Source organism: Strongylocentrotus purpuratus, unplaced genomic scaffold (genome assembly GCF_000002235.5).
Source record: "Strongylocentrotus purpuratus isolate Spur 01 unplaced genomic scaffold, Spur_5.0 spur5_contig_853, whole genome shotgun sequence".
Taxonomy (NCBI): Eukaryota; Metazoa; Echinodermata; class Echinoidea; order Camarodonta; family Strongylocentrotidae; genus Strongylocentrotus; species Strongylocentrotus purpuratus.
The window spans coordinates 692,186-706,964 of NW_022145561.1; the positions used below are offsets into that span (position 1 = coordinate 692,186).

The 14,779-nt window shown below is 41.9% G+C and overlaps 2 protein-coding genes across 2 annotated transcripts; one reads left to right on the plus strand and one right to left on the minus strand.

Moving 5' to 3' along the window:
* Positions 1 to 220: 220 nt before the first annotated feature.
* Positions 221 to 6,620, minus strand: LOC115928315. The gene is made up of 5 exons (XM_030995438.1): positions 6,500 to 6,620; positions 3,776 to 3,865; positions 3,266 to 3,385; positions 840 to 911; positions 221 to 402 (listed from the first exon to the last, which is right to left on the minus strand). The coding sequence occupies exons 1-5, from the start codon at positions 6,618 to 6,620 to the stop codon at positions 221 to 223; spliced, it is 585 nt and encodes a 194-aa protein (XP_030851298.1).
* Positions 6,621 to 7,972: 1,352 nt separating this feature from the next.
* On the plus strand, positions 7,973 to 14,762 carry LOC105436823 (myosin-10-like). Its single transcript, XM_030995447.1, has 5 exons — positions 7,973 to 8,211; positions 9,835 to 10,057; positions 10,995 to 11,152; positions 11,877 to 11,972; positions 12,623 to 14,762. The coding sequence occupies exons 1-5, from the start codon at positions 7,973 to 7,975 to the stop codon at positions 14,760 to 14,762; spliced, it is 2,856 nt and encodes a 951-aa protein (XP_030851307.1).
* Positions 14,763 to 14,779: the final 17 nt, after the last annotated feature.

The following is a 14,779-nucleotide window of genomic DNA, read 5'->3' on the forward strand; positions in this document are numbered from 1 at the left end:
TCGAGGGGCTTTGAAGAGTCCTAGCTACATCGACCAAATTTATTCTTTTCAACATCATGCCCAAAATACGTTTGCATAGACTTGCCATCGTCTATTGAAAGGTGCGGACATTACAATGAGATGCGTATTTGGCCATGCTATATATGGGATAAGGCGATTTGAAATTGCCTACGAGTTGATTTCTGGAAAGCCTTTTCGATCCTGTCGAAATTCGTCTGGTTTATCTAGAAGCCTTTCCCGCTCTCGACGGGGGGCCGCCCTTTTTGCTTTTCATCTTCGAGGCGCTGGGCGTCACTCGAGGTGTAGAGCTCGACGACGATGTCGCCCGATTCCGACTAGCTGACCTGTCTTTCTTTCCTTGGAATGGCAGTTCTTTCTTACGGTACTGAACGAGGAGAGTGTCTAATGAAAGCAAAAAAATAAAAACAAAAATGTTGTCGCTTGCTTCGTTCGCTTACATATTCATGTGGAAATTATATTGTTTGATATTCCGGCATGAGCATGCAGTAAGCCCCCCCCCCCCCCCCCCCCCCATTTTGACTCAAACTTTCAGTGACCAGTTCCTCTCATTTTTTCTGCTTCTATTGAACCAACTTCATATCAGGGTTAGCCTCTTGTCGATGGCCCTCGCGTTGTTGGAGTCCGTAAATTCTGGCGAGCAAAGCGAGTCAGAGAAACCGAGAAAAACAGAGAAACCGCTCGCGCTCGGTTTTTCTGACTCGCTTCGCTCGCCAGAAATTACGGACTCTAACAACGCAATCGAGGGCCATCGACAAGAGGCTATATCAGGGTGGAGTAGAAAGTGTTACTGAATAGGTTATACATGCACATGTACTTACTCATAAACTCAGTATTCTCCTTCAGTTGCTTCACAAAAGGTTCATAAGGTTTGGCCACATCGTTCTCATCACCTGCAAAACACAGTAAACTTATAGTTGAAACATTATGGGAAAATCAGAGGAGACAAAACCCAAATTACCTGATCATGGATTTGCACTATAGCTTGTTTTAGACGTCTGTATTTTTACTTGGTGAGTTAATATTCAATTTCAAGCTATATTGAAATGCTGATGATATATTCTTCAGTCAAAAGAACCTTCTTCTGGGATATTTAGAGGAATGGGCTTGATTTTGGTACCATCTTTCCTGTTCTTCCCATTTCCTTTATTTTTCGTTAATTCCTCTAAACGCCCCATGGGCAGGCTCTTTTGACGAAAGAAAATGTCAACAGCATTTTCAATATGGCTGTTACCGAAAGCCTCCAATCGTGATAGCTCATTTTTAAATAACAAGGAGCTTTATTCAGATTGATAAGCTTTGCATCAATTTTAATTGTTATAATTAGTCGGTTTCATCTGAGAGAAGCTTGATATCTAGCCAATGAACAAGAAATAAACTAGATATAGTATTCGACATTGTTTTAGTGGTAAAATAAAAAAATCGTCACCAAGTGTTATGTTATCAATTTAGGCTTAAATGTTAACAAAATCCTAGTGATATCTTTCTCTTTAAAATTGTGTTTGCTGGTAATTGGGGTATTTCCTACAATGGTGCGGTTACGAAACGCTGGGGAAAAAAAGAAAAATATTGTATATAATTACGGATTATCTCTTTTTAACGATCTTTTTCAATATTTTTAAGCAGTTTAGACAATACTTGACAACCTCGTTCATAGTTATCAAGGAAAGTTGAATTTCGTTTTTGTTTTGTTTCCCTTAACAAAACTATCAAGCGGTTGTACCAAACAGGAAATGGGTTTACAGTAAACACTTTGCAAAGATCTTCGAAATCAACCTAAGACAATTTCAATACCCTCGTCCATCATCTAACTATTAAAATGTGCTAACATTACAATGTCATATTATGTAACCTGGGGGGGGGGGGGTGTGTTTCACAAAAATCCTAAGTCAAACTTAACTCTTAGTTGGACTTAAAAGTCATGAAGAGCCATTTGTAGCCTTAACATTTAATATTTTCAAAAGCAAAAATTGAAGTATTATAGACTTTTCATAAATTCCACATCAAGAACATGAAATCTCCTTGATAATAGAAAATATGAATGATTTGAATCAACATTTTGCTTTTTGAAATAACTTTTACAAAATATTTTCAATGATGCTAATGGCATTCCATAATTGTTAAGTCCAACTTAGAGAAAGGTTCAACTTAGCATCTTTGTGAAAGACCCCCCAGAAATTTACTGTATGATATGTAATAGGGCACTGAATGGCCTTGAGCTGATTTCTAGAAAGCCTTCGCAATCGTGCTCGTGCAAGAAACCCGATACCCGAGTCGCACAAACATAGCCAACTCCACATCGTCTCCAAATCGACCGATTATCGGTCATTCAGGGGTAATGTGAAAGTTTTTTCGGTCTATCGTCGGTCTGGTGTCGGTCTATCGTCGGTCTGATGTCGGTCCATCGTCGGTCCGTTGCCGTTTTATCGTTGGTCTGATGTCGGTCTGGTGTCGGTCTATCGTCGGTCTGGTGTCCGTCTATCGTCGGTCTGGTGTCGATCTGGTGTCAGTCTATCGTCGGTCTGGTGCCGTTTTATCGTCGGTCTGGTGTCGTTCTATCGTCGGTCTGGTGTCGTTCTATTGTCGGTCTGTTGTCAGTCTATTGTCGGTCTGATGTCGGTCTATCGTCGTTCTGATGTCGGTCTGGTGTCGGTTTATCATCGTCTGGTGTCGTTCTATCGTCTGTCTGATGTTGGTCTATCGTCGGTCTGGTGTCGTTTTATCGTCGGTCTGTTGTCGGTTTATTGTCGGTCTGATGTCGGTCTATTGTCGGTCTGGTGTCGGTCTATTGTCGGTCTGGTGTCGTTCTATCGTCTGTCTGATGTCGGTCTATTGTCGGTCTGGTGTCGTTCTATCGTCTGTCTGATGTTGGTATATCGTCGGTCTGGTGTCGTTTTATCGTCGGTCTGTTGTCGGTTTATCGTCGGTCTGGTGTCGGTTTATTGTCGGTCTGATGTCGGTCTATTGTCGGTCTGGTGTCGGTCTATTGTCGGTCTGGTGTCGTTCTATTGTCGGTCTGGTGTCTGTCTATTGTCGGTCTGATGTCTGTCTATCGTCGGTCTGGTGTCGGTCTATCGTCGGTCTGATGTCGGTCTATCGTCGGTCCGATGTCGTTCTATCGTCGGTCTGATGTCGTTCTATTGTCGGTCTGATTTCAGTCTATCGTCGGTCTGGTGTTGGTGTATCGTCGGTGTGACTGGAAAAATTAGAGATGAACATTATGGGTATGCTGAGTCAAAAGCCTTACGTTCCATCTTGATCGGGACATAGGTAGATCGCGGTTTCAGCAAGTGTTTTGTATTTACCCTGACATTGTAGTCTGGGAGGCACTTCAACATTCCTTCCTCATCTGCTAAATCTAACGAAACTTGAAAAATTAAAGGAAACAGTGTTTAAATGCTGCTATTTTATCAATTGATCAATGAGCTACTAAAAATGCTGAACTTGTAAGTAAGCCCGTAGCGAAGGCATTAATACTGTACAATGTTCTTGAGAATGATTTTAGAACCTTAGGCATGGTTAAAAACAAATTTAGAGGTAGAATGGTATATTTTTTTAAAGGTTTGATACCAGTGGTTTTCAATGCATTATTTTTTAATGCAATTAGTCTATCAACAGTTTTTTTGAAAGGGCTAGAGACACTAGACTATAACAACTATGTAACACATCATGTAAAATATAAATCTCTTTAATTCATGTGCAAGCCCGACCTCACTGCTATCATCGTCCCACGTATGTTGTGAAAATCCATTCCTACCATCTTCGTCGTCGATACTGCATTTCTTGCGGAGAAGATCCATCACATTTACCAGCATGCAGTTGAGGTTGATGAGTTGGTAATCGGTTCCTGAATAGAACAAAGATGAAGAGAGAGAGAGAGAGAGAGAGAGAGAGAGAGAGAGAGAGTGGGGAAAGAATTACTACATACTTTTTCGTTCTATCGGAAAGCCTAAATGAGAATAGAGGTCTAGAGTCTAGTCTATATTATAACTTCAAATCATTGACATTTACACTTTTTAGTCTCACTTTCTTTTAAACGAATAAACATTCAAATCAAAAATTTGAGTAAAAAGAATATAAAATTCAATAGGGCCTACCAAAATTAAAAATTCTGATTACAAAATTAAGTTTAGATCTAGACTAGGCTATAATAAACCTACATAATTATAGGTGGGTTAGTCAATATTTGTCTTCCTCACCCACTGGCGTACCTATGGGGGGGCAGGGGGGGCAGAGTGCCCCCCCCCCCCCCCCCTGACGGGCTCCAGGGGAAAAAATAAAAAGGGGAAAGAAAAGAAAAGAAAGGAAAAGGAAAGAAAAAGAAAAAAGGAAAAGGGAAGAAAAAAGGAAAGAAAGAGAAAAAAGGAAAAAAAAGGAAAGAAAAAAGGAAGAAGAAGAGAAAAGGAAGAAAAAGTGAAAAGAAAAGGAAAGGAATAAAAATGGGGAAATTAAAAAAAAAAAAAAGACCATGGTCGTACGCACCGGGGGGGGGGGGGGGGCATTTGACCCCAGATATTTTGAAAACGTACAGTTTTTTTCCTGAAAATGTAGTATAGGCCTATACCAAATCCTTCAATTCTACTTTTGAAAATGCAAAAGTACCCTCATGACCAGTTCGGTCGCTCGAACTCCCTTCACTCCTTTTGCTTTTGAGATTCTTCGAAAACTTTTAACGCATCTTTCCCCCTCCCCCACCAGAAAAATATTCCGCATACGGCCCTGAAAAATTAAAACAAATGAAAATAGGAAAATATAAGTGATATAACAAATTTGAAACTCTTCGCTGGCGCGAACTGCTTGCTAGCCTATTTTGTATTAAATGTTTTCACTTGCTTGTCCCCCTGAAAAAAAGAAAAGGATTAGTATTGCCTAGAATACAATTGTGCCTGCCCTGACGGTCCCCGACCTGCAACCATGGCAACAATAACACACAATATATGTACCAAATGTTACTAAAAGAGACTAATTCATTTTTCTCGCTCGCTACACTCGCTCGCGAATAAAATGAATAGACATTGCTTTGGAAACAATTGTGCCCACCCTTGACCTGCAATAATATCATTAAAAATGGAAGAGTTTTTTCGCCCTCTCGCCAAAAAGGAATTGAATCGCGTTTAACGCGATTGGGTCCATCCTGACCTGCACCAATAAAAACAAGTTTATTTATTAATTTCTATTAAAAGAGAATTTATTTTTTTTGCTTGCTCGCTATGCTCACTCGCCAAAATGGAATTGACACTGCTAACGTGCCCGCCCCAACCTGCAACAACTAGTTAATAATTATGTACCAAACGTTATTCAAAGAAGTTTTGGTGTGCTCGTGCTCGCCAAAACGGAATTAACATCACCTTATTAGACATGATTGTGTAAGCCCTGCCCTGCAACAAAAAAATCTGAAATTTATAAACCAATTATCATTACAAAAATTTTGCTCGCTCGCTCGCCAAAATAGAAATAACACCGCTTTTAATGATCACGTCCCTGACATGGAACAATGAACCCAAGTTTATATACCATATTTTCCCTATAAAAGAGAAGTGATTTTTTTTTGGTCGCTCGCTACGCTCGCTCGCCAAAATAGAAATAACACCGCTTTTAATAATCACGTCCCTGACATGGAACAATGAACCCAAGTTTATATACCATATTTTCCCTATAAAAGAGAAGTGAATTTTTGTGCTCGCTCGCTACGCTCGCTCACCAAAATAGAAATAACACTGCTTTTAATAATCACGTCCCTGACATGGAACAATGAACCCAAGTTTTATGTACCATTATTTTCCCTATAAAAGAAAAGTGATTTTTTTTTTCGCTCGCTACGCTCGCTAGCTCGTGGAATTATGTGCCCACCACTAACCTGCTACACTATCATTAAAAAGAGAAATGTAGGGGGTTGCCTGCCCGCCAAAATGGGATCGACATTGCCTTTAACACGATTGTGCCCGCCCCCTACCTGCAACCATGAAACAAATTTTATATAGCAATTCATTGAGATAAAGATGTATTTTCGCTTGCTAGCTAAAATGGGTATAAAATCACCCTAAACACAATATTGTTCCCGCGCCCTGCATGGGACAATTGAACCAAGTTTAAGTGGCAATTATTAAAAAAGAAGTGATTTTTTTCTTGCTCGCTACACTTGTTTGCAAAAAAATGAAATTAACGTCGCTAACAAGTGAATGTTCCCACCCCCAACTTGCAACAATACCAGTTTATATACCAAACGTTACTTAAAGATTTTTTTTGCCCGCTCGCTCGCCAGAAGTGAAAATTAGCATCGCCTTTTTTGTTTGTTTCGGTCGCTTGCCCCCCCCCCCCCCTGACGGAGTACCCCAGGTACGCCACTGTCCTCACCTCATATCCAGAGCTACATACATCAGCAGAAGAGACCACACACTCAAGCTCTCTGTTCCTGAGGCAACAATAGACTCCTACAAGTACTCGTTTTACCCCCGCACCATTCGCATCTATAATCAACTACCACTACCAGCCACTGCAGTTACTGCACCAACACAACAGTTGCTGCTTTCCAGATGACCGCCCTCACTGTCATCAAACTTGGAACCTCCTGTAGGTTCCCGTTCCAGAATGCTGTAAACCATTTAGCAGCATTACTTTTTACTTGCACGTCACTGTTTTACTGTATAAAGAAATTGTACACCCTTTTGTTGTCTGCACCTTCGCCTGCTGTCACAACACATCCCATCCCAGTAGGCCTATAGCTTGGAAAAGCTGCTTCAGGGATTACCTCCTCAAATATTTTTAAAAAAAAAAAGTTACTATAGGGCCTACAGGGACACGGGGGGGGGGGCGGCAGTTTCTTCCAATCCGATAGTGAACGACATGTGGGAAAGTAAATACATGTTGCTTAGTAGATCTAGGCCTTATTAACTACACAATTTTCCATGGATATTTATTTGTTAAGGTGAAGGCCTATGGCTCGATCTATGTGAAAAATTGCAAACGGCAATGGCATTCGCAACAAACATCCTTTAGGTCTAATGCTCGCCGACAAACAACCGTACTCTACAAATCAATTTAACAATCAACTTACCACCGAGCCAAACACTCGCAAACATGGCTGAGGAATCACTCCAAACTTTTAAAGTATTCAAAATGTGATATGAAATATGAATAGATCTAGATCTAGTTCGAATTTATGCATTACGGTAACAAAGGAAAGATGGGGAATATAGCCGCCGCGCCCACGTGTATATATCTGTCATCCCAGCGCGCAAAAATTAAGCGCGTGAATTATTAAAACCAGCCACAGTTACGCGCAACTCTTTTTCGTTGGTTTCTGTCTTTCCTTCCCCCCCCCCCCCCCCCTCTCTCTCTCTCTCTCTCTCTTCTTCTTATTCTTCTTCTTCTCGTACTCTCTCTCTCTCTGTCTTTAGATTTTTTTTTCATGGGGATGGTGACGTCAATTTTTTTAGCACGTGCACCCAAAATAAAAACGTTTCATTTCATTCCCTTAAATGCAATTGCCATGAATTCACCAGCTCTATGCGGCATGCAACCTAAACGTCTGCGTCGTCTTATTTTGAGCAGAAAGTAATGGATTCCATGACATTTGCTCCGGCGACAATTGCTCCGCTGTAAATTTCATACACTAATCGAATGGCTAACTTCAACCCTGGATTCAACACTATACCCTACCCTAAACCTAACCCTAAACCTAACATAAAACCCTATTGAAACCCTAACCCTAACCCTACATCTTAGACGAAATAAAGCCCGGAGCAATTGTCGCAGGAGCAAATGTCGTGTCACCAGTAATGACGTCGAGCGCGTAGATAACTGTGACGTCAAACTATGCGCACCTTATATAAATACTTGCGCAGAAACAGGTTACTACAGCAACGCATCTCTCAGCAAGGATGCTAGCACTAGCAGCAAAGAAACTAGATACCCAAAACTGCCTATTAATCGAGCTTGATTTACAGCTTTAAAAATGCCATTGCAGAATCCATTTTCGCCGTCACGGATTCGACGCCGTTTAAGTCGCGAAACCCTGGACAGTGATAAAACTTCGCCGGAGAGAAGCGGTAAATTTGGATGTCGAAGTGCTGCATTCCAGCTGGATGATGAAGCATCACCGAGCAAGGAAAACAGACCGTCTCCATCGCGATCCAAGAAACGGTCAAACCGGGTGGAGGATCAGAAGGGCTTTTCCTCTCCTACTCGCAATAGGTAGGGCTAAGTAGGGTGGCAATGATTTAAATATGGATGTTTTAATTTATAGCATAGGCTCAAAGAATCAACTATAAACAGGACGGGGGAGGGGTGTGTGAGTGTCCGGACACCTTACAAAACATGTGACGGGGTTGGGTATCCGGACACTTAACAAACATAAAGACTTCTCCTTTGCCTTCGGATTCAACTAAAAATATTCAACAAACAGCATGAATAGGTCTACTTGTCCTTTATAATACTGCACAATAAGTTATAAATGTTAGAAGATTATTGAAATTTACTTGTTGTAGGCCTAGACCTAACTGTAGGCTAGTTATAAACTTCTTTAAAATTGCTGTTTTAAATCAAGCGGACGTACAACGTCTGGGTAGACTAGATAGTTTATTCCTCAGCACTACATCCTGACTTAAGGATCCTGCTGAGTATCGTCGTAGAAGTAGAAGTAGACACTTTTGCCTTGGATTTTTCATCAAGAAGTACCGTGGTATGACCATAGTTCGCGCATCTTCTTAATTCGCGGACAGTTCCCGTCTGTCAAACAGGTGGTAATATTTAGAAAACTGATGATATCACCAATGAAAAGAGGAATTTAAAGTTTCCCTAGTTGACGTAATTTTCTTTCAAATTGGGTAAGAAATTATGAAAAAATGGACCAAAGGTCGCCAAATCTTGTAGGCGAAATGACTAGAGTCTATATGCTCCTAGACTATAGACTATGATTAGATCTAATTACAAATATTTATGGTTAGGTGGTGAGTTCTCTTTGCTGCATATGTTTCGATAAATTCCAATGCAAAGGTGACAGCTTTAAATCTAAGCGTCCGTAGCCTTCACCACCCTCTCCCCTCTCTAAAAATCATTGTCTCGAGGGTTACAAGTATCTAAGGTAGATTTAGACTTGTTGGTCATCCGCGTTTAGGATGAAGCTGACGATGCTTTTAGAAACGACAGTCATGGTGTTAATTATGGTGATGTAAGTGATAATGTTGCATGATGAAGTCTGTGGTGTACTTGTGACGACTGACTGATGATATTGAGGATGACGATGGTGGTGACGGTGATAATTATGAAAGGGTCTATCACGGTTACTTACAGTGATAATAAAAATAAGGCATGAGAGTCGGCATTGTAATGAAGTTAGTGATTTTGAAGATGACGATATTAAATCTCCTGATAATGATGATGATAAAAGTGATGAAAAAGGCATTAAAACCCAAATTACTAATTCGCTTGCTAGGCCTTGATTAAGTTTTGTGACCAAGTGAAAATCTCTCAAGTTGGAGTAAATCATTGTGGCCAAGACACAATCCCCACGAAATACGAATCAAGATACCATTAAAGCTATTGTCTTCAACTTCTTCTTCTACTTCTTTTTCTTTTTGATTTCCTCTGCTTGGCGGAGAACTTTGCGCGGGCACATGTTATCGAGAAAACGGTAGCACTGTCAGGAAAAGTCTTTAGATAAGAAACACGAGAAGAATGAAATACGGAAGTAAAGTGTAAAGAGATCTTGTGATAAAACTGCAGAATGACTCGGCCAATGTCAGAATCAGCCCTACTCCCCATCCAGCTATGACCGATTAAACAAAATCTTCCTTTTGTCCACACCTTTCTCATCAGCTACACACTTCCAAAATCAAGCGAGAGAAGAAAAGACACTCCCACTGGAACCCTTCAATCATCGCCTCGTTGCGACGCTCGTGAGGTCGCCGCCGTCGTTTCGCCGGCCTTGCCGTACAGCAAAGACTTTGGCAGCTTCGACCTGACTCTGTGCGAGGCCGATGACGGTCGATGTGTCGTGCTCGTCGAATACGAGGACAGGGTCTTCCTCAACGGGAAACAGGTACAAAGGACTTTAAGCGGGGACTTTAAATAGTCTACATTAAAAACAATACCAAAGTATTAGGCAGTCATGGCTCCAAACCTATGTGGGACCGAGTCGCGAATTCTCTGCGGCACTGCTTCATAATGAACACAAACAAATCAATGGAAGCAGGATTTATTTCACTCACATTAATTTTGCTAGTTTACCTGATTCAGAGACTTAAAAAAAAAAAAAAAATTAAATGATAAATTTACTCTCTTTGTGTACGATCTAGTCCCCCCCCCCCCCCCACATAACTGAGCTAATACACACAGAACCTGTAGTGAACAATAATAAACAAAAAGCTAAAATGCATGGTATAGGTAACAATTTAATAAACAAAAAGTTATAATGCATTGTTACAAGGTTACTTCTAGTAACTTGTACATATCAGGCTCGTTTTATTACGTCTACAACAAAGTTTGTATTTAAAAAAAATTCTACTTCTTCTTTTCTTCCTTTATGACTGGCTTTTTTTGAAAATTTCCTGCCGTCGAATAATATTGTCCGACAATCTTCCTCTCACTTCTTATCAAAATATTGTGGCGCCGTTCTCTCTCTCTCTCTCTCTCTCTCCTTCTCTTCTCTATCTCCTTCTCTCTATATATCTGTCCCTCTTTCTCTCTATACATGTACCTCTTTTCTATTTTACATCTCTCCTCACTCCTCCATCCCTCCCCCTCTCTCTCTCTCTCTCTCTCTTATTACAGTAATCGCTAAAAACCTTTCTCCTATTTTAATAAATTTACCCTTTCTCTCCCTGTTCCATCAGTATTTTTTTTATACAATATATGTCCTTATCGTTTTCTTCACTTTTGATTTATTGTCATAGTTTATAGTCATAAATAGAAGTTTCAAGTATCATCCATTATGAAGCCGCATGTGTTGATTATTACCCTCGTCTCCACACTGCTAGATCTACATCACGCTCGATGGCACAGTCACAGACAGGGACGGCATTCCAGACGATGTTCTTCAACGTAGTTACGATTGCGTGCTTCAGGAAAAACGACGCTCGCGCAAAACAGCTAGGGGCACATCCACCAAGAAAGACAACAATGGCGGTCAAAGAAGGTGAGGCAATATTCGAATACTTGTATCATAAATTGAACTTCAACGCTCGTTTATATATCCCAACCCCCCCCCGATTATATTTACCCCATAATTGGATATTGCCAAAATCCCGCCGCCCCTCCCAGATTCGCTCAGGGGGGAAGAATGGAAAAGTAGGAGGGGAGGGGAGGGGTGGGCATCATCTTCCCCTGATGTCTCTATTCGGTGTATGAGAACCTTTCCCCGGTGGAAGGGGGCAGCCTTTCGGCCCCTGTGTTTGCCTGTGATTTAAAGGAATCGTGAAGTCCCATCTTTCGGCTTGAAGTAAAGAGAGAAGAACTTCTACCTGCCTTCAGTTGATAAATATTGTTGAGCCGAAATAAATTGATATTTACAGATCATTGCTCACCTCAGTATTGATTAATCATAGTCAAAGAAGGGTGATCCCTCATTATTTAATTCGTTGAGAGAGACTTTTCTTTCGTGCGTGATTGGAAAATGCAGCTCTTGGGGAGTATGTTGCAATTGAAAAAGTCAAGACTTGAAAATGAAATGAAGCATTTCTAATAGACCCGAATAGACATCATTGATTAAGTTAAGTTATTGCATTTTACTCACACAAATGGACCCCTAAGAATCATGTGCGATTTCCAATATCTAATTATGTTTGATAAACGTTCGGTGGTTGTATAATATTTCACGTTAGAATTTCCATTTAATTCATTCCTCATTACTATTCCTCTAGGGGAAAAGCTCGGAGTATTTGCAGAGACGATGAACCTGACATAGCACCAAGTCGCATGTCTCGAGCCAAAAAGCATGCCGCTCGTAATGATGACAGGTAAGACATGTTATCAAGTTCTAGAATGTTATGTCTCGCTCGTGTTCACGAATGTCTTGCCTCATACGCATTTTGTAAATGTTGGCAGTTATGAATACGACGAGTCTGATGACATAGAACGGGCGGGGTCAGCAACTTGCTTGGTCGGTCTTTGACACGCCCTGTCGGGGTCAACGTACCAAACGTGATACAAAAACAAACTTCATAGGTAATGTCTTGATTTGCCTCCACTGCATTGTAAAGCCCGGCGCATATTACTCGATATTCCTAGGGTGAATATATCATATGGAAATCTAAACAACCATTATCCTCCTGATTTAGGTTCTAAATAATGATAAGAATACTAACAATCGGAATGTTATGTTATGTTGTCAGAATAAAAGCCGAATCGACTTTAAATCGTAGTCAAACGCAGTACTGAATAACGTAACTACGATTCTGACCAATTTAAGCATTTTCCCATCCATGGAATCCCTTGGAATTCAGATTCGCCTTAATCATAATACTATTCAGATCCTCGGTCACTAAGATTTTACATGTATGAATGTTCATATAAAATGCTAACGCGGTATCTAACATAATCGTATCGAAGTCAGCCATTGTTCGTTTTGTTTTTCTTTCTTTCTGCCTGTTCTTCTTGGATCATCCAGACCCGACATTCTCACAGAGATGGCCGACATCGAAGGATCATTCAGTGACATCATTGCCCGGCTGTGTGAGGCTATCCTCAAGCAGAGCAAACGTCGTAAAAACAGGAGACAACCTGGTGATCAACAAGACGGTCATTCTTACGAAAAGATCTCAAGCCATGTCAATGCCACTCTGGACCGCCTCATCGATCAGTTCCAATCGGTGGTCGAGCTCAGCGCAAGCATCGACGAGGACGGTGACGAGGCGAGGAACGTCGATGTCGATGACGAGGCAATGATTGAAAAGTGGGTGGCAGAGGCCTTCAAGGATAAGGATGGTGAGAAGAAGGACAAGCAGAATGATAAGCCAAAGAAGGAGGATGGCCAGACTGCCAAATCCACAAGAAAGGCATCAGGTTTGCGCACCGTGGGGACCCAGATCAAAGAAAGGCGTGTAGAGAAGAGGGATAAAGGAGGACAAACAGAGCTCATAAAAGAGTTGGTGGAGAAGTTTGACAGGAGTGAACAGACGGAGAAGCGATTTACTGGCATGACTGTGGAGGAGAAGCTGCTCAGGGAGCTACGGGACGAGAATCGTCTGCTCCAGGGAGAGATCTTCGCCTTGGAATCGGAAATGCGTGAAATGCAGGAGCAGCAGCAGGAGCTGGAAAAGCGATTCGAAGAGGAGACGGCCGCAAAGCTGGCAGTGATGAAAGAGCTTGCCGAAATAGTCGGTAGTAAAACCAAAAATCGGGACGGGTCGACTAACACTGTGAACAGAATCGGTGACAATATCGAAGAAGAGCTCGTCGGCACAAGGAAAAATGAAGCAACATCGACAACTTTCATTGCAAAGTGCACGATCAGTTCAACAAGCATCAATAGCCTATCGAGCGTCACTAGCAGCGAGTCAGAAACTGCAATTGTTGAGGAGGCCAACGAACCTGGAGTTGGCATGCGACAGAGGAGCCGTGCTCTGAAATCCGAGATTGGGAGACTGAGGAATGTGTACTCAGACGTAGAAGAACAGATTTCCAAATTAGCAGAAGAAAACACCAACCTTCGACTTCACATGGGGAAGCTGAATCGGGAGGCAAAAGATACGAAGAATCACATGGAGCAAACAGACCTTGCTTGTGAAGAGTACAGACGAGAAATAAAAAATCTTGATAAAGTGAATGCACTATTGGAGAAGAAGCTGGCAGAAATGAGCAAAGAAAAGCTGTTTGTCGGAGAGAAACTGGATGCAGCGAATGATGAGTTGACCAAACTTGACGTAGATCGCCGGAGAGCCGAGAGGGAGCTTGCAGAAGTGCATAAGAAACTGGAAAATTTGACGAGAGAGAAGCAAAGGTTGAGTGAGGAGTTTGGAAAACTGGAGAAGTCTCACTTGGAAGTGAGCACCAAATCAGCAAAGTTATCGAAAATCAGTGCTGAAAGTGAGGTGCAACTGGGGGTCCTACGAGGGCAGATCGGAGATATGACCATCGAGACGAATCAACTCTGCGGCGAAAATCAGGCAAATTCAGATGCCAGGCAGAGGGCGGAACGCGAGAACCGAAAGATGGAGTCTGAACTCAAAGCAACTCGCAGGATGAACGGGGAACTCTCTGGTGAAGTGCTTCAGATCAGATCAAAGATAGGTGCCCTAGAAGACGCTGTACGCCATCTGGAATCGGACAACGCCCAACTCATGCAGAAGAATGTGCACCTGGAAGCTGGCAAAGAAGCATTCGCGAAGCGGGCGTCCGACGCGGAAGCTAGCAACCAAATGATATCCGCAAGTCTTAAGGATTACGAAGCAGAGCTGTACAGGATCAAGAGGGAGAACTTTGAGTTGCGGACAACGGTGGAACAGATGAACATGATCAACACAAGCATTCGATCACGATTGGACAATTGGGGCAAAGACAGCGTGGATATCGGGAAGAGAATGAAGCAAATAGTCGGAGTCAAAACAGAGCTCCAGAGCTTCATCCAGCAGCTGAACTCGGTCAACACGAACATCGAGGAACGTTTCGAAAAGATGGACTCTGAATACGCCGACCTGGAGCGCAAGTTACAGGTAGTGGGCAAGGACGACAAAGGTGCGGAGGAGGCCGGCGATGTATGTGGAGCCCAAGGCCGCAAGAGTTCACTCGTTTTGCTAGAAATTGACTGAGTAGAAAATCAGACTTG

Excerpts from the sequence above, each read along its gene's own strand:
- LOC115928315 (XM_030995438.1), bottom strand. The coding sequence starts at position 6,620 with ATGGTTTACAGCATTCTGGAACGGGAACCTACAGGAGGTTCCAAGTTT. Across the intron at positions 3,866-6,499 it reads AACTGCAGTGGCTGGTAGTG|GAACCGATTACCAACTCATC; the intron begins GTAGTTGATTAT and ends TGTTCTATTCAG. Across the intron at positions 3,386-3,775 it reads CAGTATCGACGACGAAGATG|TTTCGTTAGATTTAGCAGAT; the intron begins GTAGGAATGGAT and ends TAATTTTTCAAG.
- LOC105436823 (XM_030995447.1), top strand. The coding sequence starts at position 7,973 with ATGCCATTGCAGAATCCATTTTCGCCGTCACGGATTCGACGCCGTTTA. Across the intron at positions 8,212-9,834 it reads TCCTCTCCTACTCGCAATAG|CTACACACTTCCAAAATCAA; the intron begins GTAGGGCTAAGT and ends CTTTCTCATCAG. Across the intron at positions 11,153-11,876 it reads AACAATGGCGGTCAAAGAAG|GGGAAAAGCTCGGAGTATTT; the intron begins GTGAGGCAATAT and ends CTATTCCTCTAG.